This window comes from Solea solea, chromosome 5 (genome assembly GCF_958295425.1).
Source record: "Solea solea chromosome 5, fSolSol10.1, whole genome shotgun sequence".
Taxonomy (NCBI): Eukaryota; Metazoa; Chordata; class Actinopteri; order Pleuronectiformes; family Soleidae; genus Solea; species Solea solea.
This window is the reverse complement of record NC_081138.1, coordinates 3,195,944-3,218,697: the sequence shown is the minus strand read 5'-3', so window position 1 is coordinate 3,218,697 and position 22,754 is coordinate 3,195,944. Positions and strand designations below refer to the sequence as shown.

The window sequence follows — 22,754 nt, the reverse complement described above, 5'->3', positions numbered from 1 at the left end:
GATGCTATAGAAATCAAGAAAACTAACTAATATTTAAGCACACATGTCACCGCCCTCTTCATTACATGATAACACATCTCCCCTTGCTTCATAACTCTATTATTGCTTTTCTTAATTATTCACCGTCTCGTTTCAGACATCACAAACATTCCTTATACTACTGTACGTGCCAATTCCTTCCATGGTATTGATTTAATTTATTGCTTCCTTCCGTTTAATTGCCTTCACACAGTTTTTATTAATCCGATTGCTGTGTTACTTGATAGTTACTTGTAGAGCAGAGGTTTAAGGTATAATGTTTTTTTTTTATGTGTAAAATATAGATGACTCAGCATTTCACACATTTTTGTATGAGGAAAATAAACATAAGGCTTACATTTACATTTTAACATAGTTTGATCACTGTTTTATGTGGAGATTGAGCTTTAACATCAAATAGTACAAGTAACACATGATTTTGTAGTTTTCTTGAATGTTTGTTAATAAAATAAATGATGGAGCGTGGTTTTTATCTTCTCCTTTTCCCCTTTGGGGAAACAGATGCTCAGAGAATCATCATTAGAGACGCAACTGTATTACATCCATGGAACAGAGATGCAGTATCTGGGTCACAGATTTCTTTGTTAATCAGGAGAAACTGGGTTCACGTGTGTTGTTGGACTTCCTGTTTTTCTGTTGTGAATGAAAATCTGACTTGTGCTGGTGTTTTGAAGATGTGTTTCCCTCTGCCTAGTGATTCCTAGACATAATTATTAATAACAATAATAATAATAATAATAATAATAATGATTAGTGGGTGACTTTGGGGAGTTTTACTGTAATCTTGTCACACACACAATCTTTCCACATGTGACCCATGAAATGTAACAACTGGGCATTTAGAATGATAATGATAATAATAATAATAATTATAGCTTTGTTGATGAGTAAATTGGCTGAAATGTCCCACGTTAAGGTTTTAAATGACGTGAATACAGAGTTACATGAAGGTTTATCTATTCCCATGTTTCTCAAACTGTGGTCTGTGTACCACCAGCAGTACACAAGCTATAATACTGGTCCACTGTAATATACCAGGGTGTGTGAGCTGAAGTTTGACTGGTGTGTGTAGACAATTAAACTAAATAAAGCAGGTTATCTCACTCTATCTTATTCTAATGTCACTATACCAGTGTGTGTAAGTATATGTGAGGAGGAAGAGGAGGATGATGAGAGAGCAAATGATCTTATTGTGAATAAATCTGCCTCTGGCAGTAAAACAAAAGAAGTCTTTGAGACTTTTGAATTGAGTCACTTCTCACAACATGGCAAAACTGATGATTTAAGTTTAACTCATGTAAAAATGTATCAGTGTAAACCAAAATTGCCAACCCATTGAGGGCTGGATTAAAAAAAAATCACACAGAAAACCCAAAGACTCTGATGATGAAGTGATTTTAAAGGCTCCTTCCTTCTTCTTTTTCACCCGGCCCATTCTCCCTCGAGTAATCAGGCTCAGTGAAGCCACCTGTGGCTGCTGAGCCGAGCACTGAATCAGCCTGATTAGGTGCATGTGTGTGTGTGAATATTAAGACAGGCATGTACTTTCATAGTATAGTTTAACATAAAACTTAACAACAGGATTTAAGTTCTTGACTTCTTACCTTTGGTGCAGTGGTTAGCACTTTTCTCCGGGTTCTCTGGTTTCCTCCCGCAATCCAAAAACACGCAATATGGGGATTAGGTCGGACACTCACAGGTGTGAGAGTGAGTGGTTGTTTTGTCTCTATGTGGATGGAGTTGTGCCTGTTTTAGTTTAACCTGCCTTTAGCTTACACAGTGGTTCAGTCCAATTAGGGTTGGGCTTGGAGGGCTTTGTTTATACTTTGGTTCTTGTTCCCAGGACCTTTTCGTTCTCCTTTTCTCTGTCTCATTGATTTCTTAAGTCAATAAAACCACAGGTTTTTTTTGGGGGTGCACGAGCCTCTGTTTCATGAGCCCGTCTTCAAGCTAAAACATCTGTTTAATTACTTCAAGTGCTGCGAGCCACATGGAGAGAAAAAAAAGAAAAAGGCCTAAATTTATGCTCTAAGTCACAGCGTTTATAACTCTCATAATGGCGATTTAAAAAAAAACTAGTGCTGTGTTTTCATCATCATCAAAGCCCTGGGTCAGGCTTGTGTTTCCACTGAGAACAGTTCCTGCAGTAGAGTGTGATTTAAAATTGATTTTCACATGGGTAGCAAGAGTTGTGGGTGGAGCTAGACTGTACCATTTTACTCTGGTACCCCAAGGGAAGTGTACCAAAGAATGAAGAACGGTTTGGGCTGGTTATTTTGGTGCTATTCCTCATGGAAAAGAAAAACACACCACACTGTACCAAAACCGAACTGTTTGAATCATGTGTGTTGGAGCAGGGAACCACCTAAAACAAGCGTCGCCAGACTGCCGGCCACCGATTGGCCAGAGTGCCATCACAGGAATCAAGCCGAACAATGCCGAATTGCAGATCAGTTAAAAAGAATTAACAATCCCAAAAAACGTAGGTTAATCTCCAACAGTTACCAGGGTAATGTCTAAAATCTCAATATTTAACAGAGGAGTCTGGTGTATTTAGCGACAGCACGCGAGGAGTCTGTGCTGAAGAAATCTTTTTAATTAAGTGATTCTAATGATTCAGTTACACTGAAAACAGCCGCTTTACTCGTTCATTCACTCGTTTGTTTGTGTCGGGTGTAAAACGCAGCCGTGCAGTGATGACTCCGCCCACGTTGAGGAGGTACTATATCGTAATGGAAACACAACTAAACTGCAAAGAGGCGAGTTAGGACCATGTAGTGGAAACGCGGCATAAATTACATAATTCCAGATAAGGCCACAAAGATTTCTTTGAATGTGGAATAAATCAGCCAGGTTCAGCTCAGTATTTATTATCTTGCCACAATGACATGATACTACTTTACGAGGCATGCACACAGATAATGTTCAAATGGTTGAAACTTTAGTACAACGCGTTTTAAAACCTTCTTTTTCTTCTTCTTCTGTCACAGTGTGTGATTCACAGTTCTCTCGTTCTCGCGACTGAAAGCCAACATAGAGGAGTGAAGGTGTTTTTTTTTTGCAGAGCACAATACTAGACAAAAATCATCTCGTTATGTACAGACATTCTAATACTGCTTATGGCAAAATGGGACAGCGCACACGACACGGGTTACATTCACAATCCACTCATAGTCTTTTATGAGTTTCAGTCGGGAACACCAAAGATGAACAAACAGCAGAGAGCACGCGGGAAAAAAAAGCAACGCCGGTTTTTTTCATACGCGTGATTTTTTTTTTTTGATATCAAAGGCATAATCAAAGTTGCATGTTCTTCAAATGTGTGTGTGTGTGTGTGTGAGGGTTTGTACACGAGACTTAGAAAAGACTTCTCATCGCTCCGGAGTTCTGAACGTGTACGTTGTGTATTGCCGTAAAATGGAGTAAATCAAAAGGATATGGCATTTCTCCCATAAGCCCCTGCTGCAAGCATCGGATCGATTCACATGTACATTATATCATCTTAACAACGTTTCAAACACTCAAGTGTTCCCTCGGACAATTAGTCGAGGTCTGCTTCCGATTCGACAAATATTTACAGTGCGGCTGCCGCCCTCAGTCACAATATTAGCAAAATATGTATTTACATGACAAATAAATAAATAAATTGAGAAGGGAATGGAAACTATACAAGATGTATAGTAGCGGTGCCGTATTGCGTCATGGGAATATAAAAATAATAAACTGTGATGCGTTCGCTCAATAAGTCCGTCCGTATGACGTCACACAGATAAGCACAGAGGAATTAAATGGACGTCACACACGCGCTCGTCTCTTGAGATAAAAGACGGAGAAAAGAAAGCATTTCATGGTTACGTTAGAGACGTGGGGGATTATGAAAGACTGGAAAAAGAAAAGTCCCCGGCCGGCCGATAAGACGACCGACTCACGGACACTGGACGTCATTCATATGTACAAAGGAGTCTCCTGGCCTGTGAGGAGTCTGAACATGGCCGCCGGCATCGTCTTCATGTGGATCTGGAAGTGAGAGAGAAACAAAAACGTAAAGAGACGTAAAGATTTGAGGAGTTGCAGCACTTTCTTCCTCCCCCTGGTACCACTTTCAGAAGAAGCCATAAAAGATCATTTAATTTGTGTCTTAAAACATTCCAACACTCGGTGCTTTATTGTCTGGTTGGAGTTTTTATATCCTGTTTAGGGGGGCGGGGAATGTACTGTAAGAAAGTAAATATTTAATTATGCACAGTAAAAAAAAAAAAAAGATTAATTTGGTTTCTATTTTAGCCACAATTTTGTTTTGTTTTCTGTCACGTCGAGGAGCAAATGACTGAATACATTTATAAGTGACAGTGTGTTTGTTGACAGGTTGAATCCAACCTACTGTATTATTTTTTCTATCAGTTTGACAGTGTTTTGCTTCGACTCCTCCAGTGATCGTGTATCAGAAACACAAAAGAAATCATCGCAATGAAATATAAACAGCCCGGGCTGAGATGTCCCAAACAACCTGCTGCTGTCTGACGGCTCGTACTCCAGAGGGTTCCTGCTCTAGTGTTTTACAACTACACGCTCAAGGTGACCTGAATCAGATTTTTATGAATTAAATGTAAACCCGTCTTCACGTTTCCTGCATTATTTATAGTAAACGACTGATGTTTGCGTGTGTGCAGACTAGCAGCCATGCTGTTCTAATCCAATTGCAATCTAATCCCTTACAGATCAGATTGGACTGCTCACATTCAGAACTTCAAGTGTGTTGCATCTGTGTCTTAGACCATAAATGGGTGGAGTCTTCTGGTTTGCTCTGTGAAGTAACAATATACTGAATAGCCACCAGGGGGCGACACCTTTGCTTGCAAAAATAACCCAATTTAAAAGGTCTATGGGAAAATGAGTATAAAGCCCCTTTTCCACTAGCGCGGCACGACAGTTATTTTGCTTTCCCATTCCATTGGTACTTTTTTTAGTACCTGCTCTGACGAGGCGACACTACGCGCGACATCCGACACAAGAATCAAGCCGAACAATGCCGAACTCTAGATCAGTTAAAAAGACTTAACCATCCTAAAAAACGTGGCTTAATTTCCAACAATTACCAGAGAAATGTCTAAAATCTCAGTATTTAACAGAGGAGTCTGGTGTATTTAGTGACAGCACTGAACAAATGTTTTTTTTTTTTTATGAACCGATTCTAATGATTCAGTTACACTGAAAACAACTGCTTTACGAGTCACTCGTTTGTCGCGTGTAAAACAAAGTCGCGGCAGTTTCATGCAGCTGTGCTGTGATGACTCCGCCCACGTTGAGGAGGTCCTATAGTAACGGAAACACAACCAAACCGCAGAGGCGAGGCGAGCTAGGACCATGTAGTGGAAATGCGGCTTAATTCTCATTTGATTTATGACGTCAGTAAACATTTTCCTGGGGAGTTAATGACCTCACTAGTTCCAGGTCTTCTTCAGTAGAACACGATGTTGGTTTTGGAAATTATATTCCCATTTAGAGGAGAAAAAATAATAATATACAGCTTTTACGAGTGGACACGACTGTGATTGACAGCTGGTATCGTCTAATAGGAGCCTGGTCATGCCGCCTGGCCTCATTGGGATTCTGGAGGCTTGAAAACAGGGAGTTCAGATTCCATGGGGGTGACATCACGACTGATGATGTCACCTCTGAATGCGAATGGCCTTTGTAGGATAAGATGTGGTTTTATTGATTCCCTCATGGGGGGAAATGCAGAAAGGAGCTCTTGAGAATGCTGCTCTGCCAGCACAGGTCAATGACATCAATGCATGGTCACATATTGTGTATATATATTATTTACAACCACTAAAGTGACACAAATCATTTTTGTGATTTCTGTGTCCACACTGCCCTGAAACAAAAATCGAATCTGAGTCACAGCTACAGAGAAAACCCCCAGATCTGAGTGTGTGGGTGAACATGTGAAGCATGTGTGCGTGTGTCACTCCGAACCTCGCCGACAGAGTTCGAGAGCGCCTGGACGATCTTCTCATGAGCCGTGGCCACCACACTCTGCCCGTTGATCTCAATGATCCTGTGGCCCACGCGGACCCCGCCTCGCTCTGCGATACCGCCTCGCATCAGACTGCAGATCTGATGGAACACACACACACGCACACACAAAACATCCAAGTGTTACATGTATTCCTGCAAGAATCATCAGATGGAAAATCAATGCCACTGCATGGGGGTAAAATAACTGCAGGGTGTGGTATTTGAAACTGGCTCTGTCATGCTTTTGTCTTTGTAATTGCCTTTTTCTTGTTTTTCAAATGATAATTGTTTTATTTCTATTCTTTTTGTAGTCTTTCACAAAGAAAATGGGGACCTAACAATATCAAAATCTCATGATACATTAACATCTCTGTAACAAATCTTTTTTAAAAAAAAAAAGGAAAAACGTAGCCCTATCCAAAAATATATCCTTTCCTCAGCTCCTTGTTTCAGTTGTAATGTTTCCGTTGTGTATAAAGGTGTATGAATGTGTGTTTTTGGGGAGTTTCTACAGTATGTGATTCACCTCGTGTCAAATTGTATTTGCATAAACCGTGCTGTACAAATAAAGACAGATCACTTTTCTTTCAGCATTGGCCATTTTTGTTTCTCTCCAACGCTTTCAGGATGACAGTTTGAAAAGTGGCTTCTCATACCATTCATATTCCCTGGCGTGTAGGTCACTGCGGTCTAGCCGCGTCTGCATAATTGTTTTTTTTTTTTGTTTGTCTGTCAAATTTTCTCCTTTGTCATTTCTTGACACATGCAGGGAAACTGAAATGCTTCCACACGTCAGCTTTTAGACACTTGGACTAATGCGATATTGTATAACTGACAAATAGCATTACATCTCTATCTGAATATAATAATAATAATAATATTAATAACATAATGAGTGGATTACTCGTCATTGAGAGAGATGTACGTGTCCCGATATCGCATTTTCAAGATTTTTTATGCACGTTAACCCCTCAAAAATGACCAGAAAGTCACCGATATAATAATAATAATAATAATAATAATAATAATCTGAACGATAACAATAGGTTCCTCGCACAGATTTGTGCCAGGAGCCGTGGCTCGGGCCCTAAATATACCAAACTAAAGACTAAAGACTGTTAATAGTCCTAATATCTACATGGTTGAGGTGGTGAGAGAGAAAATAGACGGATTGAAACTTACTATGCCGTTCTGGACACTGAAGCCCAGCTGATATTTCAGATCTGGTCTCTTAATGAGGACGGTGGTAACAGGAGGACAGCTGACGATGTTCATTTTCACCTGCACCTGGTTCTTTAAGCCCTTTAACACACACACACACACACACAAACAAATAAACACCCATTAAAGACCGTTCAATATCACATTAATGCCACAGCTAAACGTCTCTGTACCTTAATGATTCCCTGACAGGTGGCGAGCGGCAGCCCCACCAGGCTGGTGTTGTTGATAGACATGATCTGGTCTCCGATGCTGAGCTTGCCCGAGCGAGCCGCCGGCCCGCCGTTCATCATGTTGGCTAAAATGACCGTGGGCAGGATGGATCCCCAGCCGGACTCCACGATCACGACACCCAGGATCTCCCCTTTACTCTTCTCCAGCTGCAGCTGTGGAGCAGGAGTGAGAGAGAGAGAGAGTGTCTATATCTGTCCTGAGGTGCTGAGCTCAGAAAAAAACCTGGTTCAGCCGCAAACTGCTGAGGAATGTGTACACGCACTCGTCCTGACTTAAATACGCTTCCTCTTTGATGCCTACTTTGAATTTCTCAAGCTCCTTTTTAATGGATCAGCACAAATCTGTTGTGTAACAACGGCGATTCAGCGGCAAGCGTCGAGAAATATGATACACAGTTTATACAGCAACACAATGAATAACGCTTTGTTCCGTCTCCTATTTATCATCCATAAGTAGCTTATACACAACTACACTATGCTATATATTAAACTAGATATTGAATTATATTTTAATTTATGTACTGTATTGGTCATCATCATAATACTGCAGTACATCACAGTTTTACTCACCAGGTGTGAACAAAGACACTGATAAATACACTTTACGTCACTATACATTACCTGGAAACATTTATGTAGTGTTATGTAGCACAATAATTACACACTACGATCAATACTACATGTACCGTGATGACTAAGAGCAAAATTGTTGGATTTGTCAAAATCAGAAATATGAATCTGTGCATTTTCTCTTTAACTTGATTCTCTCGTTCACATCTATACAATTCACTGTACTCTGATTAAGACACATTAATACTTCAATAGAAGTACATGTACTCAAGTACTGTTCCTGCACCACTTTTATTTGATGCTTTACTTCTATTATATGTTGAATATCCTCTCTATATATATGTAGCCTTCAGTTAGCATCAAAACTCAAAAGATGTTCAGTTTGTAAAAACATGGCTCCTGATAAAAATGTAAAAAGGCTCATTCTTGGCTAATGACACACAACAATACATACAATTATTTGATGGTACACAATGTCATTTAGTTCTGTTTACGTTAAAGCTTTCAAAAAGTGGAATTTTAAAGTCGCTTTCCTGCCGTTTTAACGTCAACTTTGCCGGAGCGCTGAGGCCACGCCTTTTTGACATAGAGAAAATCAATAAACAACTTTTACTCGTTGTCGTGGCTAGCTCAAACGCGCTAGGACGAGTTCTTTTATATGCGTAGACTAGCCATTTTTGTTTTTCCAAAATGGCCAACTTCTGGGTGGGCGGAGCTAATAGAAGTACATTAGAAATTTGGAATCATGAGAGCAACAACAAGTGTACCAAGCATGGTTAATATCGGAAACAATTATGCACAACTTAGACAATCCAAAATGTAGCATTTAATGCAATTTTGGCCACTTTGTCTCGCGTCAAAATTCCTCAAGAAACTTGGGAGCAAGCCTGATCCGATAACTTTTGTTTCTGGGGGCACTATACAGCCTTCAAGAGTTTTTATGCACATTAACCCCCTGAAAAATGAGCGCAACGACGGAGAAAAATAATAATCTCAACGACAGGTTGCTCCCCCGTTCGTGCTAATTACTACATCTTCAATTTCTGCCAAATTAACATAATTCCACTATTGTACACCCAGAACATTTGAAACATTAAGGAGCAGAAGTATACAGTAGTAGAAAATATCAATTAAGTACAATAAGTATACTTATTGTGACAGTGTTTACTCCATCTAAGCTCTGTTAAAGCTGTGCTTATGTTATGTTAAGTTAAATATTACACTAGTTTACTAGTGTTTAAATGACAGTCATTTATTGCTTTCACACATCTGACTCCTGCACAGATCTCAACACTCTTTTGAAGTAGAATAAATCATTTTCTTGCTGCTAACAAACACCTTGAGTAATGAACATTTACTCCCAACACAGTCGATCGGGAAGCTTTAGTGCAACAGGAGAGCCGAGTTTCCACATCACCACAAATTACCCGTGTGGTTTAAGAACATCAGGTGTGTGTGTGTGTGTGGCGCCCGCGATCGGTTCCACTGTTCTTAATCCTCTACAACCTCCAATTATGTTCTTAGAGCACAGTGTTAAGTGATGTAATGTGATATAAAACAAAAAGAAAAGTTAGTTTCTCTGAGCAGAACTTGCCGTACCATCTGCCTTGGTGCAATACGAGACACGAAACATATGGAGAGTAAATTCACCGTGGGATTACAGTCACAGTAACATGCAGACCGACCTCTTTGCAGTTTTCAGAGTTGGAGAAATGGATGAGGTCGTCATTGTACATCTCTTGGGTGTTGATGATGTCACTGTACTCCTTCTGGCTCAGGTCCTCAGGGTTGATGCCGTTGGCTCTCAGAAACTCTTGGTAAGCGACGCTGAACGCCTGGCCGATGGACTGGGCGATGAGCTGCGCCTGAAGACAAACACAAGGCCGGAACCGCGACGTCACTGCGTCTGCGGTCTTGTTTTGTTACAGCGACAGACGGAAATGTAACAATGGGCATCAGTGTGCCAACACCGAGTGATTCTAATTGTCATACACTCCGTGCTCCACATGTCATTTACTAGGGTTGTTTTTGTGGATTTCTTGTTTTATTTTGACACTTCCTGTTTTGAGATTCCCAATTAGTCTCATCTGTGTCTAATTGTCTCTCTCTCTTCCTCGTGCATATATATACTTTCCCTTTTGCACTTTCTTCTCTGTCTGATTGTCTGTGTTGTTTTTGTCTGTTTCGCTGTTAGAATTCTGGTTTACTCCTCATGTCCTGTTCCCCCATGGTATTAATCTCTGAGGTTGTTTTTTTTTTTACTTAACCCCTGTGACCTTTCCTTTGCTTTGTTCCTGTTTTTGTTTGCTTGAGTCTGCCTTTTATTTTTATATACAAAAAATGGATTTTTACCTGCAACTTGGGTCCTATATCACAACCGTGACAACATGGACATGGAGTAGAGTAGTTTGAGTAGTTAAAACTAAAAAGAGATGTCTTTTATACATAATATACACCCACATGTTTATAGAATAAACTAAACACATAAATGAGATTAACTGTCAACATGAGACTGATCAGTGGATTTTAAGAATAACATGACAGACACTTCCAGGATCACTTTGTCGCATGGACAAAAATGTAACAATATCCTCTTTTACACAGTATATCATTAGGGAAGGTGAAAACATCTAGTTTAAATGTGTCCCAATACTTTCTAGAAAGAATCCCGATCCAGATCTAGATGTAAATACGTGGAAGTAAAGCTGGAATGTTCATCTTTTGTCTCATATTCATCTTTTGATGTCAAATGTTTTCAGTCTATGGCAAAAATAAAGGAATTGGCCTCACTGTTCCAATACCACAGGAGGGCACTGTACATTGTGGACAACACTCCCTCTCTCATATGTGCATATAGCATTTTTATGGTCTGTTATTACATACAAATTAACCAAACAGGTTCAATGTTGTGTGTATTAAGATAAAACTAAATCTAGTACGGTTATTTTTGTGTAAAGCAAGGTCTAAGTACAGCGTCGACCATTTCGCACTTTTTAAGTATCACCGGCACAGAAGACATTTGATGGGAAGAAAAGTAAGATTTTTGAAAAAAGGGACATCAATAAAACCTGGATTTGTAAAAATAAAAAAAGACTTGGCTGTGAGGGATAATATAGATCAGGAGGATAAAAGGTCCATCTCATTTTACCTCATTTCCTCCGTAATTGAATTCTACACTGGGCTATGAATCTTGTAGAGAATTTGCAGACATTAGTGCCACTAACTCTCAAAATCAATGGACTGCGAATGTGTTTTCAGAAGAATAAAATAAAGTCGGGAAGAATACAATAACACAAAACAGCTCATAAGCTGATGGATGAGCAGCTGAATGTTTCTATTATAACTCTGACTCTGGCATTTTAGAACCTGGCAGTGAAATTAAATGAAGAGAGCACAGATTGGAGTCCAGCCTTTACTCTGCCTGGCACACACTTTGGGTTGTTTGGCCCTTTGTTCAAACATCGCTCGCGTTGCCAAGTCTCACTTGAATGTGCCTCAACAAGACAAGAAGCAATTCTGTGCTAACGAAAAATACAATAATAATAATAAAAAAAAAAGAACAAGCCAACAATATTTTTGGTTGAGTGTTAATGATGTTTGTCATAAAGTGGTGCAAACATGAAAAAAGTCGGGATTCAAATGGAATGACGTCTAGGAACATTATTACTGGTATTTAATGATATCGCACATGAAATGCGTTATCTTTAGAGGTTTCATCTGTTCGCCGAGATAATATCAGGAAGTGACTTCCTGTATTCTCTTTAATGTGTCAGGGAAAATTACAGATAACATTTAGAGGAGGATTTACTGGCAGAAACTGAATATACTACCCTTAAGTATGTTTGTATAAGGGGTTAATTCAAAGTTAAAGCATATATAGCAACCAGATACACAAACCAATGAAGAAAAAAGAAGAAGCGAGTTGTGAAAGAGTATCTTCAGCTTTTCTGGTACACAAAGGCCACCGTAGTTCCCTGACACTCTCGGGAAAGAGTCCTCTTACAATCTACACTCTCACCACTAGATGTCACTAAATCTTACAAAGTTCGCAGTTCCTTCCACAAACACATGAACAGACCGGGCACTTACGTCCTCAGACTCAAAGACATGGCAGATCATCTTGTACTGCTTCTTGGCCTCGGGTGCCCCGGGCGTGGACTCGATGCAGTCCTGTGAGGCTGTGCGCGGCATCCGGCGCCGAGCCATCAGGACCACAATGTTCCCAATATCGGCGATATAGGATATCGTGCGGAGCGCGTTGTCCATCATCGTTTCCTGCGGGCACGTGAAGCAAGCTTACATCAGCAACCAGGCTTTTATTTTGAAATATACACAGGAAAGGAAATGAATCAGTAGCGTTACATGTCACAGCTAAATGTTTTTTAGATTTTTTTTTACAGCATTGTTACTTTTAAAATTTAAATGTGATGCATGGGTTTATTTATTATTATTTCATCAAAACCCTCTTTAATTTGTGGCCTTGAGTGTGGCCCTCTGGACCCCTGGCTTAGAGCTACATATACAAGTATCCCTAAGCAATAATCAACTTCCATACATCAGCTTTATTATTTTCATCATAATATATTACATTTTGAATTATAGGGACTTGAAAGCAATTTAGATGCTTGCGTTTCATGCACACGCATAAACAACTTAACAACTCAAACAGGTAAACTACAACTGAACCACAATACATGTTGGTTAGGGCTGGGTATTGATCTTCCTCTGTATCAACTTATATGAAATTTCAGTCTCTAAGGAGTTCATCTCGTCCAGGGGTGACCAAACCTTTTTTTTTACGAGGGCCAGATTTGATAATGTGAATATTTCTGGGGGCCAATGGTCTCCAAGACCTTTTTATTTAACACATTTCTCACAATTCTCATTTTTAAATGGCAAAGTAACCAAATCCAAGCCGCGTAGGAGTGAAAAAATGAAAAGAAAAAAAATTGGCCTTTTCTTTCACATCTGGAGTCAAATATCATAATTACAGTATAGACAGAATGAATAGGGCTGATTTTCTTTCTTTCTAAGTCCCTCCCGGGGCATGAATAATACTTTATAAAACTGGAGCTGCGGGCTGTACAAAATCTGACCAAGGGCCGGACTTTGGGCATGCCTGATCTTGTCAGTTTGTGCCAGTGTGTTGTGTTTTTAGAGGCTGGTGCTGGTTTAATGACTGAAGGTACATCGAGAAGATCTCAACAAAAAAAAGAAAAAAGACAAATTCACTTGGTAGTGAATGGAATAAATGTGAGAGTAGAACGTTGCTTCATGTTCTACTGCTAAAAGATGACCGGGATACAACTGGATTTTTGAAAATGGAGTCAATATCATTGGTATCAAAAGTATCATTAAGGAATTGGTATCGATACTGATTTTCTACTGAGGCATTTTAATCAATACTCGGCCCTAATCGCACTTCTACATTTGAAAGGACAAAATTACGTCATAATGAATATTTCACAGTGCGCTTTTCATTCATATTGATGCGATATATGATGAAAATATTTCAGTTCAGGCTCATTAAACATCCTCTTTTTTTTGTCAAATTTGAGAATTTTCTGCTCCAACGTGCAGCAGATTTGTCGACTTCCTCTGTTAAAGCTTCAGCATCATTTTATGGCAGACAGTGATATTAAAGCACTGCTCATAGGAAACATACAGGCCCTAATGCAGAGTGAAAATAACAGCGCGGCGTAATCTGATTATGTAAATGAGCATTTCCATACATGTTTACCCAGAACTAATGAGCAGGTGCACAAATAACTCACACAAGGTTTTGAATATGAGAGTGTTTGTGTCGATGAAACAAAGCAAGGCTTAATCATGATTGTTCACGTCACCTAACGCACGTCTCGTGCCGTGATGTACGTTTACGAGACGACACAAACTTTGAAGGTGAATCTGTGGGTTTGCCGAGAGGACGTCGTATCTGTTTATTGCTGCTGAAGACGCAACAAATTTCCTGTCGGCTCACTTGTTCCAGCCCACTTTTGGAGCTGTTCTTTTTGTAAATCAGAGTCAAACACCCGAGGCAAGCTGCACGGAGCTTATTAATTGCAGAGAGAGGGAGTTTTTACTCCGAATCCCGCTCTCTAAAGAGTGCCAGGATCAGTGGCAACCAGATGGAAAAAGGGAGGAAGATAGTCACTGCATTGCAGCACATTTGTTTCTGCCAAGCGGCTGCCCACACACACACACATACAATGTGACACTCTGCTCTGACAGCAGCCAAGACTGAAATACTGCAAATGAATCATCATCTAAGTCTACTTTTGACTGTTAGTGTGAGCACAAAACTCCACTCCTGAACTACAAAGCTCTCGGGAAGCATCTGTGCTTCAATCCACAGCTCCACCTCTGACAAACAGAGACACTCGCTTTACTCCGCTGCTTAAGACGAGAAAATGTTGCCATACGCAGCTTTGTGAACAAAAACAACAAGAGATGGATTCATGCTGTCGCAAACATTTTTTCAATGAGAGCTGAAATATCATTTTTAAGTCAATCTTTCTGTGTATAGATTAAAAACCACATGAGATGCCATCAAAATGTTAAATAATATACAAATGCAAGAATGAGATCTTAAATACAGTTTATGAATGTTTCTACCATTTATGTATTGTATTCTTTTAAAGGAATACGTCACCGATTAGCATTTAGCTTTGTATTAATAGAATAGGGGTCGTTATTTGAAAACATTTTGTTTCCCAACCTCAGTTTCCCCTTTCTTTTTTGTTACGTGCCCACCAGTGACGGTCCGAGACTTCAAACTGCAACGCTAATTCTGCACTTTTAGACCCACTCGTAGGGGGACGGGTCCTCATTCCCAGTGTCCGCCATCTTTGCTAACAATTACGCTAACAGGACCAAGCGTCACTGGTGGGCACGTAACAAAGAAAAGAATGAAGATATTTCTCGACTCAGGGGAAACTGAGGTTGGGAAGCACAATTTCTCAAAAATACGACCCCTATTCTAGTAATACAAAGCTAAATGCTAATCGGTGAATTATTCATTTAAATTGGCACCATTTAAATAGAACATTGGAGCCTTTGCAATTAGTTAATTTCATTGTTTTTAATTGCTATTTTCCATCCATCCATCCATTCTCTACCGCTTTATCCTCCACATGAGGGTCACGGGGGAAGCTGTGCCAATCTCAGGGCAATAGGCTGGTTATAAGCTGGACAGATCTCCAGTCCATCACACTCTCAGTGAGTGTCTAATTTGCCTAATCCCCATATTGCATGTTTTTGGACTGAGGGAGAAAACCCACGCACACACAGGGAGAACATGCAAACTCCATGCATTAAGGCCCATATTCCAACTGGGTCTCGAACCCATATCTTCTTGTATTTTTTTATTCTTGTATTACCCCTGTTGTATCTATTAAAGGAGCAGGTGCAGATTGTGCAGAGATGTTTACGCACAGAGAACATTGTAGAGTTGTAGGAAGGGAACTCTGCCAGTGACGTCATGGGATTAAAAATAAACAAATCAGGTGGCAAGCTTTTTCTTTAGAGGCTGCAGCATTCAGGACAGATATATGAAAACATGACGTACGCACGGTTTAGGTTCACCGGAGCTCACCTGTGAGTCTGCGTTGAGCACTTTGATCCTCTGCGTGGAGATGAACAGATCCACCTCAGTGAGGGTTTGTGTGTCTCCATCTGCACTCTGTGGAAACACAAAGTCACAGGGTCAGATTGACTCCTCTGACGTTCCATTACTGAAGACTGTAGTGCAAACAGCGATGTACAGTTGCCTGTGTTAAACACAGTAAAAGTCTTAGATTAAAAGGCATGCATGTGTCGTTTAGGTTCCACCGATGGCAATGCTTGTTAGATGGATGACAGGCTGTTTAGGCTAAAGGTGAGGTGGGAAAAAAAGGCAGGAAAAGAAAGCGTTTGGCAGTGGTGCTGTTAGTTTACATTAACTGTCCTGGCGCGAGGACGCCGAGCTGGCACGGAAACGAGAAACAGCTCAACACTAAAACCCAAACCAGCTGGCTGTTTCACCACCGAGAGCAATTCCGCTTGAGCACATGCACACTCTCCCTCTGATCACACTAATAAAATTATGTTTTATTTCATTCAAATGTGTGCCTAATGTGTTTTAAATGAGATAACAGAGCAGACATGGAGCTATAACTAAATATTTCATATCACACATAGAGGACCATTTATTTATGACTGTTGCTTATTAGTATTTATTTCCAAGTGTCAGGAAATTGACTGGAATAATAACCGGGTTAACTTAAATCAGGTACAGCTATAGGTAATGCAATTAGTGAACACTGGTGAGTATTTTACCCGTGTTCAAAATCACATTTTTCACCATAACAGTCTACAATGTTTTTTTTGATAACAGGACAAATGAGAATCCACCTTCATCTGATACATTTCCACCTGTATAACACTGAGCGTATTGCAGACGATGTGCACTTTGAATTACTGTAATTATGCGACAGTTTGTGCTATTTCTGAAAGCCAAGGAGTTGCAAGTCAAAGTCAAAGTCAATGTGGTAATTTCACTTGGGCTGTTGCAGGAAGCCGGGGAATCAGCGTCTTTGTCGCCAGAAAGGAAAAAAGTGGGAAAAACGCCTGAGCATAAGTTTCCATTTTTTGGCCTGTTCTGGTGTTTATGTAAAACTACAGGCTTTTATTTTGTTTGTTGTTTTTTTAAAATAAAACCTTTGGATTTTCTTCATTTTAAATTGTTAATATACTATTTTAACATGCAGTAAATTGTAAGGATAGGATTACACTAAAAAAAATCCCTTGTTTCCGCTTTTTTTAATAGAACATGTCAGTTTTGTGATAGTAAAGCACAGCACAGCACATGTGCAGCACAAATACAGCTGTATCGTCCAAAAGAAGCCTGATTACAAACGACTTCTGTGAGTATACAGTTTAAAAAAGCCCTGACATCTCAAACTTCAACGCTTCACAACAGTAGTTTGTTTCGCAGCCACGGCAGCTACATCCGTCTCTATATAAAGTCTTTCTCCTGCCTACAGCTTAACCAAAACGGTGCTGTTCACCGTTTTCACAGGAAATAGAGAGTGGGAACACATTATGCACATTCTGGCCTCCACCCACTGACTTCCTATTGGTTTTAGAATTAACTTCAAGATTACAATCTTTGTCTTTAAGCCTTTCAAGGTCATTGAGGTCCACTGATCACCTGATATTGTCATCGCCAAAAAAACAAACCGGGGTGACCATGTAGTAGCTCTTAAATTATGGACTGAGCTCCTCCTCATATCAAATGTTTGTTTATAATTGTTTATTCCTTGGAGGCTTTTAATCCAGTATGAGAGCTGTGTGGTGTCTTAATTGATTGTTTCTTGATTATTGTGAGCTTTTTGTGCATTTATCATTGAATTGTGTTTTTCAAATGAAGTGGACTGGATTGGAAATCTGTCTGTGATGATGCATTAGATTAAAATATATCAGGGCTAGAGGACAATGTTCCAGAAACTTGGACAAAACAGAGCTGCTTGGCTCTGTCCATGGTGCTGAATTAGCCGACAGCTGAGAGGCGACTCAAACGTACGGTTTTCTTCATCTATACACCATGAAGGTCAAAGTTTATCTTAAATATTTCCCTCTTCCAACAGAAACATCTTCAATTGTTGACAGCTAAAAACCTGTAGCTGCAAATACCTTACTTGCGTTGCCTAGCAACGAGAAGCCTGCCCAGTTACAAATCAGCGGAATTTGAGCCATCAGTGTAAGTCTAAAACAGAAATATATAACAGTGCAGCGACATGTGACCTGACAAATAACCACTTCTTTAAATATTGTAGAATTACCATTATTTTTCACATGGAGTTTAAAAGGTTTTTAATGTTTTTCATTTGAGATGCAACTTGACGTGAGCATTGCATTTTGAATTTTGTACTGCTCTCTTTAGACTTCAAGAAATCTTGCATCACACAACACTGAAATTCTCCAAAACTGTTGATTCTTCAGAATAGAGGAGAAATTAAAGGCAACATAAAAATGTTATTAATAACAGCACAGACACTGAGCCACTTGGGAATTGTCCCTGCACCCGAAGAGCAAATAAAAACAGTAGCATAATTATAAATCAGACACAACTTATCTATTAGAGTTTGGATGAGTGGTGCCTGTTGTATAATAACCTAAATATTTTGAATTTATAGTATGTTGTTATACCTTTAAAACATACAATAATACTCTCATGGGGTGTTACAGGTTTTTCCCACAGGTCATTGCACAGGTTCACACACAGTGTGATAAATGAGAGTGAATATAAAGAATTCTTCTCCAAAGAATTACAGTGAAATAGTTTCTGTTGGCACGTTATTAAATCTGATATTAATGATTCATCAGTTTGACAACACAACTTCAGTCGATATGAAAAAGTTCCCTGCTGTGCCTGAAATTCCCAATAAGTATTATGGTATTATAGTAAAGACTTGTAAAGTGTTACATTCTATCATCTAAAATCTCTCGAAAGACTGTCACTGCCAACATGCACAGCCATTCCCAGAAAACAAAACAACAGAGTGTCAACGCAACAGAAAAAACAGGAATGTGCAAGACACAGATGAGCGAGGATCCACAGACACACACACAGGCACAAATGAAATAAAATAGAAAAGGTGAGAGTGGAGGGAATAGTGGCCTATGGGTCTTTTTCTTTGGCTCTGTTTATTACACACCGCCTTTTTCTTGATTTTGGCAGCCTTCTGTACCCTCTGGCAGGCGGGCGGGCGGGCGGGCAGGTGGGCAGACGGTGGGACAGGACAAGGTCAGCGGATACAGGAGCACAAAAACAGGAAGAGGAGGAGGAAATAAAAGAAGGTAAGACAGTGAAGCCTCAAACCAAACAGCAGGTGTGCTATCGCTTCTCTCAGAAACAGAGAGAGAGTGACAGAGAGTGACATTAAGGCACAGTGAAAGAGAGAAAGGTGGTGTGTGTGTGTGTGTGTGAAGACAGGGTTTTTGCACAGCTGTGTTGGTAAAGACAAAAATCAAAACAGCAATTACAGAGTGTAATAATTGCCTTTTTCAAAAGCGTGTAGACATGAATTGACACAACTCCTGAATTTGTGACATGCACACGGATGCCATTTGTTCCTTTCTTATCATCCTAAAAAGAGTGCAGCTTACAAAGACAACAAAGTCAATAATTCATGGTCGTACTGCATGTATGGATCTAGAAACCATTAGCGGGAAAGAAAATAAACAACACTTACACGAAAGGGAACAAAGCCCCGAGCGAGGGAGATTTGCTGGGATGTATAAAAAAAAACCCAAAACGAAACATAAAACAAGAAAAGATGAATCTCTATTCACATGCAGTGAATAAAAACATTTGAAAAAGTTTGTTGGGTTGTGCTGCTGATGCATCCAAAATCTGGGCGCTGGTAAGTTTTACTAGTAGTACTTTTACTAACTCCTTCAGCACTTTTTAATACATGTGAAGAGAGAAAAGAATAACTCATCTTCATAAACTGATTCAGGGGCTTAGTTTGGATGATGGGGTTGGGGGGGTGGGGCTTAAGCTTAACATCAAAAAAAGCTTATTTCTTTGGCCTGGTATAAAACACAGTGACAGCACTCACTGTGTTTGTAAAAAGATATTTTCCTGTCATGTTTGACCCAGAAAAACAAATGCACACTGGGACCACATCGCTCTTGTTTGTGACGCTATAATATATATAAATATATATCTGTGCACGTGAACGGCCTCTTAATGTGTGTTGATTTATTAATAAATCATCCTGTTATCGCAGGTGTTGGATTTCGATAAGCGCTCTTGACACTTATGGGTCAGATCGGCAAATCTTCCTTATCTGCCATCGACCAAAAAGGAAATGATCTTGACCCTCGTTATATCTCTGAGCGCGAGGCTCCGTGTTTGCCTGAGCGGCTGCGCAGGTTTTTTTGACTTTGAAGACCGGCGTCGGCAGAGTCAACAAACCCAGAGGGAAGAGTCTTTTTCGGGGATTCGCTTTGTGTGTTTCCTCCTCTGCGACTGAAGTATCTGAGCTACTGCACCTGAGCAGGATCGTTCAGAGTGAGAGGTGGTGGTGGTGGTTGGGAGGGGAGGGGGGGCCAGTCAGGCTGCATAAATATTACATCAAACAGAGAGCATAATACACAAAATGATCTGCATAAATAAACTAAGCAGACTTGTTTTCACTCCGTTCAGCACCAGGTGCCTCCCTGTGCTTGTGTACAACATGCTTGGATGCAGGTTTCACCGCAGTAAAATATACAAGCATGATTGATTTGCACTTCAAGCATGGGTTGGTTGGATTTCTGTGCAGCCAACTGTTTCCATCCCAATGTAAACAATTAAACATTATTTGCTGACTTCTTGCTCCAAGCAGTAGAAGGTAAATGCTGACCGCTGACATGCTTCCATCCTGATAAGACTTCCCGAAGTTCTGAAGTAGAGCGTGACTGAGTGAGAGTGGAATCGAACACAGATGTGACATCATGACAAGTGACATGCTCCTGACAACTGGAAAGGGCTTTTAGACTGAGAGCAGCCAACGCACCAGACAGCTATAAAATCCTGCATGCAACGTTTTCAAGTAGGTCAAACTAGTCTTTGTTCACTCTGACAATAAGCTCTGAACCTCCATCATCCATACGAAGGTCCTGAATCGGTGGGTTAACGACAGGATGCAGACACGCACGGCAAGTTTTCCTTCTTTTCCACACGAGCATCGAGCAGCAGAGTAGTTGTTAAGAGGAAAAATGCAGAGCTGATAATCGATTATATTTGAATCAGTGAATTAATTCAGTGCAATAACTTCAGTCAACTCTGAAGCTCCCAGGTTTTGCAAACGCCTTGGTTAAAACAAAATCTCCGGCTTTTTCCATGCGTTTTAAACGCTGCACGTGGAATTTGGGATGAGTCTTTAATTCCAAATTACACAACTTAAAGCTGCAGGTTTTCATACCACATGCATAGTATTATCGTGACTGTGTGTTTACATCTCAATATCAAGCTTTATAAACTTTATAAATCATGTAGCAAAGCAGGTGTACTGTATATTTCTCAAACTAAGGTTGTTGACGTGTTGGCTTACACACTTTCATCCTCATCAGATTCCAACAGATTTGCCCCATGTTTTTCTTCCTCCCTCTTCTGTTCACTGCTTATCAAGACTCCACTCAGCACATTACACACCCAGCTCCCATCTTCACCACATCTTTCTGCTACAGTATGTCGTGTCGTGCACGTCCAGGCTTTTAGCTCGTGTAATTTTTTAGTTAGTTTTTGCAGAACTTGCAGTAATTCAATTTCTCCTAAGACGCAACTCGTCTCCTTGTAAATTGGGTCCAATAAATTTATGTCACCGTAACACCACAGCCACATTGAAATACATATTCATTCTCATTTCGGAGTCTGATAGAGGACCAATAAACGGCAATTCTAAACAGAAATTGGACAAATTGCACTTCACTTGCGCTTGTAAACTTGAAGGATCGGGTAATAGTGAACCCTGAGAACAGGGACTTGGTCTTCAGAGTCTGTGTGTTCATTAAAAAATGGAAACATGTACAAATAACTGTAAACAGTATTGGGCAAACACTAGCTTTGTTGTTTTTATGTCGGTCATATTCTGTGCTCAGTGTCATTTGGATTGGAATGATGTGACTGATCGCTGGTCTTGTATATTAGCAAGCAGTCAATGAGTTTAACTCATCTTGAATAAACCTGGTTTAAGACCTTTTTCGCAGTAGATTTTTGTCAACAAGAAACAGTGGGACAAACACAGGCTTTAGCAATTCATATTACTTAAGAGTTCGACTCCAGGTTTAACCCTTAGTGCTTACGCGGCACGGATCTGCGACGCAGGTCCACCCATGGTGAATTGCCGTGGGAACAACTCCCTATATGGACATCCTGGGTGTGTGAGTTTATAGGTCGCATATTCATGAAAACGAGCCTGAACTGTGACATTTCACAACTTCAATCTGATTTTAAACATTTTAAGTACTTTTTGCTCAGGTGTGTTTATATAGTTGGTGAAAATGTTGTTGTTTTTTTCATCAGATTGCCTAGATTGTGCTGAAAAAAGGGATATAAAACACTATATAATACACATATTGCAAATTCTTGTATTCTCTGTACATTATACCATAGTAATGTAAAAAGCAGCTGGAATGCTCTGTGTTCTAAGGGTTAAGAGGGTCAGGGTCATGTTGTTGTTCACCTGTGAGTGAAGGTCACACTAAATACTTGACACTAACATGTTCAAGCTGTTTTTCGTCTGAAAAAAGTGTCGTTTTAAAACTGCATACATGTCTCCTGTCGTTTCTAAGTGGCCCAAGACTTTTGCACAGTGCTGTATTTACTGAATTTTACACAAACGCTGCAAAAAGTAGCTAAAACTGAGCCAGTGCAGCCAGGTTTAGAGCCTCAGACAGATTTCTTCACTGCGGACGAGAGTCTGTTGAAACTTTTCACACCACTCTGTTTCTCTGTCTCTCTTTCTCCACATACTTAATTCCTGATAAATCCAACTCGACAGGTGTACTCGCGGTTGGCTCCATCCCATCTTTGACAAGCCTCATTTAAATGTGGATACATTTAAAAGTGGAGCACCACGACACAGGAGGTCATTCAATATTTAGAAACACGGCCGGGCCTGTGCCCACAAGAGAGGGAGA

At 40.1% G+C, this 22,754-nt stretch overlaps 1 protein-coding gene across 4 annotated transcripts in view; it reads right to left on the bottom strand.

Moving 5' to 3' along the window:
• Nucleotides 1-2,893: 2,893 nt before the first annotated feature.
• Nucleotides 2,894-22,754, bottom strand: part of apba2b (amyloid beta (A4) precursor protein-binding, family A, member 2b) — a 69,801-nt gene continuing 49,940 nt past the window's right edge. For 3 of the 4 annotated variants that reach the window (XM_058630098.1, XM_058630102.1, XM_058630099.1), the window contains 8 exons: nt 18,782-18,817; nt 15,679-15,765; nt 12,174-12,359; nt 9,770-9,949; nt 7,455-7,667; nt 7,243-7,362; nt 6,019-6,159; nt 2,894-4,056 (listed from right to left, as the gene is read on the bottom strand). In XM_058630098.1, coding sequence (XP_058486081.1) covers nt 3,985-4,056; nt 6,019-6,159; nt 7,243-7,362; nt 7,455-7,667; nt 9,770-9,949; nt 12,174-12,359; nt 15,679-15,765; nt 18,782-18,817 — 1,035 coding nt within the window. In that variant the 3' untranslated portion in view covers nt 2,894-3,984. The remainder of the gene's footprint in view (nt 4,057-6,018; nt 6,160-7,242; nt 7,363-7,454; nt 7,668-9,769; nt 9,950-12,173; nt 12,360-15,678; nt 15,766-18,781; nt 18,818-22,754) is intronic. The other variant, XM_058630100.1, reaches the window with a different exon arrangement.